General features: G+C 55.8%; 1 protein-coding gene across 1 annotated transcript in view; it reads right to left on the reverse strand.

The window, feature by feature from the left end:
* LOC105305167 (alpha-1-antichymotrypsin-like) overlaps positions 1-1,244 on the reverse strand; it is a 2,601-nt gene extending 1,357 nt beyond the window's left edge. Inside the window, 3 exon segments of the mRNA XM_023522952.1 lie at positions 681-775; positions 777-859; positions 861-1,244. Of these exon segments, the coding sequence (XP_023378720.1) occupies positions 681-775; positions 777-859; positions 861-1,244 (562 nt within the window).
* Positions 1,245-2,571: the final 1,327 nt, after the last annotated feature.

Below are 2,571 nucleotides of genomic sequence, written 5' to 3' on the forward strand. Positions count from 1 at the left end.
CCTGCATCTTGCCCCTCAGAACTTGCGGGCTGAGGTTTGCATTTGCCAAGTTCCTGCTCATGGGACAGGCCGGGCACTGAACCAGTAGATCTGGGAAAAGGTCCTGTCCTGGATATGGCCCTTCTCGAAGGCTCGTCCCAGATGGCGGCCACGCCATTCTTTCAAGGTTATAGGAGAGCACGGTCTCAGAGCCCCAAGACAGCCAGGCTCCTCGGAGGCTGTCTTCCTGTGAAGGTGGCCACCAGGCGCATCTGGGCCCTCCCAGAGACCGAGTCCTTGGCTGGGCGGGGACAGAGCCCAGGTCAGAAACGCCTGGCGGTGTGCACAAGCAGAGAGATTTTCTGAGCATGCCCATGTCCCTTCAGGGAGGAAACTCAAGACCCTTAACTCTGGGAGCTGGGCAAGTTTGAGTCAGAATAAAAAGTGCCACTCTGGCTCAGACAGAGGGTGAATGGGCTCCTCTGCAGTTACGTCCTGGGATGACAAACTGTAATTTGGAAAACCCCAGAAGAAGACAATGTCTATAGGCAGGGTGGGGCCTTGGTGCCCATGCTCCCCGCTCACTCCCCTAAAAGGCGGAGGGCAGCCTCCTCTACACAGGTGGCTGAGCCAGGACAGCAACAGCCTGAAGGCTCAGAAGTGAAATTCATTTCTCTCCGAACCGCAAACCAGGCACTCACCTTCAGGGAAGACGTAATTCATCAGGACCATCGCTGCGTTAAGGTCAGCATGGTTGACCAACTCCACAGTATTCCCCCGGGCTTCCTCCTTCACAGTCATCGATGAGCTTTTCAGCAGGGGTGTAATTCTGGAAGTCGGTGGGGAAGGGCTCGGAGGCGTATGTCGCCTTGCCTTCCTGTCATCCCGAACTCGCCCAGCGGCTTCAGCTGCTCATCCATGAACATGGCGTTGCCCATGCTCAGCTGCAGCGAGCAGTTGGGTTGGCGGAGGCTACGCGGCAGGTGCCGGAAGACCCAGCGGATGTCTGCCTCGGGGACTGCCGTGAGGTTGGACTTGAGGCCTCCAAGGATCTCTGTCAGGGTGGTGCTGTGGGCCCCCAGCGACAGGAAGGCCGAGGCAATGGAGACATTCAGCGGGGAGAAGGTGACATTGCTGCTGGGGTTCTCGGAAGCCAACAGCTTGCAGAGGCTGAAGGCAAAGTCGCTGCGCTGGAGGCTGATCTGAGGTTGTCCACAGGTGTCCTGTTGCATTGTTCCCCCGATAATGTTCTCCTGGTCAAGCATGTCGCCCCGGAGGCCGTGGACAGTGGGGCAGAGCCCAGCCACCAGGAGTCCCAGAACCAGGAGAGATGACATCCCCTCTGCTCTCAACTCTGGGAAGCAGAGCTCCTTTAAGTCTCAGAGGGCCGGGTGGCATCCCGATCACCTCCCACTGCCCCCCACGTGACCTGTGTCCTGGTCTCGGCCTCCGCTGGTTTCGTGACGTCCCAAGGTCAGGCATTCTCCTGGGCACCCCACGTATATGATTACCATCTGTGCTCCCTGTCACTTTGTGTGATTACTGCCATTTTTCCTCAATGGAGAAATTGGGCACAGAGAGGTGAGGGGCTTGCTCAAGGTCACACAGCAAGCACGTGGAGGAGCAGGGCTGAGAAGCCCGGTTTTCTTGGCTTCTAGGTGGGGAAGCTAGTGATGAGTGTGAGGTGCTGTCCAATCAGGGCGCATCTTTCCTTCCCCTCCTGCTTGGTGAGCAGATACCCGTCAGAGAGGACTAGAAAGCACTTTTCCTTATACTCCTTGTCTACCCCACAAGTAGAACCCCGAGAAGGAGCCCTGGTCTCTCAATGACAAGTTGTGTGGTACCTGGTCACAATTAGGACTCATTGAGAGAGGGCACAGAAAGCGAAGCTGTAGCCCGATGGCCCTGATGAGGGTTGGTGCAAAGACCAAAGGAAGGTAGAATGTTCTTTTCGGCCTCTGCCGGGCTGACGGCTGCCAGTCATTTCTGCTATAAGCCCGGAAAGGGGAGAAAGCAGTGTGGGCTTCAGAGTCTCAGAGACCTGGACTGAGACTTCATTAGGCCGCTTGTGATGACAAGCAAGCGACTAAACCTCTCTGAACCTCAGTTCCTATCTCGATAAGCAGCTCGGGAGAGATAAATGATGTAAGTGCCTGGCTCCTAATAGACATTTTCTCCTGCTCCTCCGTGGAACTACGAGCCAGAGCTGTGATTCCATGGGGACAGGGGCTGGAGCCACTGCACTAAGGGAAGACCGGAGAGAGGCGGAGTTCAAAGCCTGTGACTGCACCGAACAGGATTATTTGCCTTCAGCCTCTGCCCACTCAGTCCCAGAGTGCAGAGGAGAGAAGAGCAGCTTGGGCGGTGGGGAGGGAGAGGAGGGGAGGGAGGGGATGGAGGGAAAGGGAGGGGAGGGACACAAGTTGATTTCCATCAGGAAGGCAGTGGAGCCACTTTTGGACAAGCTCGGGGACAAAAGCAGTTCAACTGCCTCATCTGCTCACTCTCTGGCTGATGTAACCATTTCTTTGGAAAAAGAGTTAAACTTTTTTTTTTTTCCCTCCAAAATTATTTCTGGAGATAAAGGCTTGT

The sequence above is a fragment of the Pteropus vampyrus genome, unplaced genomic scaffold, assembly GCF_000151845.1.
Source record: "Pteropus vampyrus isolate Shadow unplaced genomic scaffold, Pvam_2.0 Scaffold367, whole genome shotgun sequence".
Lineage (NCBI taxonomy): Eukaryota > Metazoa > Chordata > Mammalia > Chiroptera > Pteropodidae > Pteropus > Pteropus vampyrus.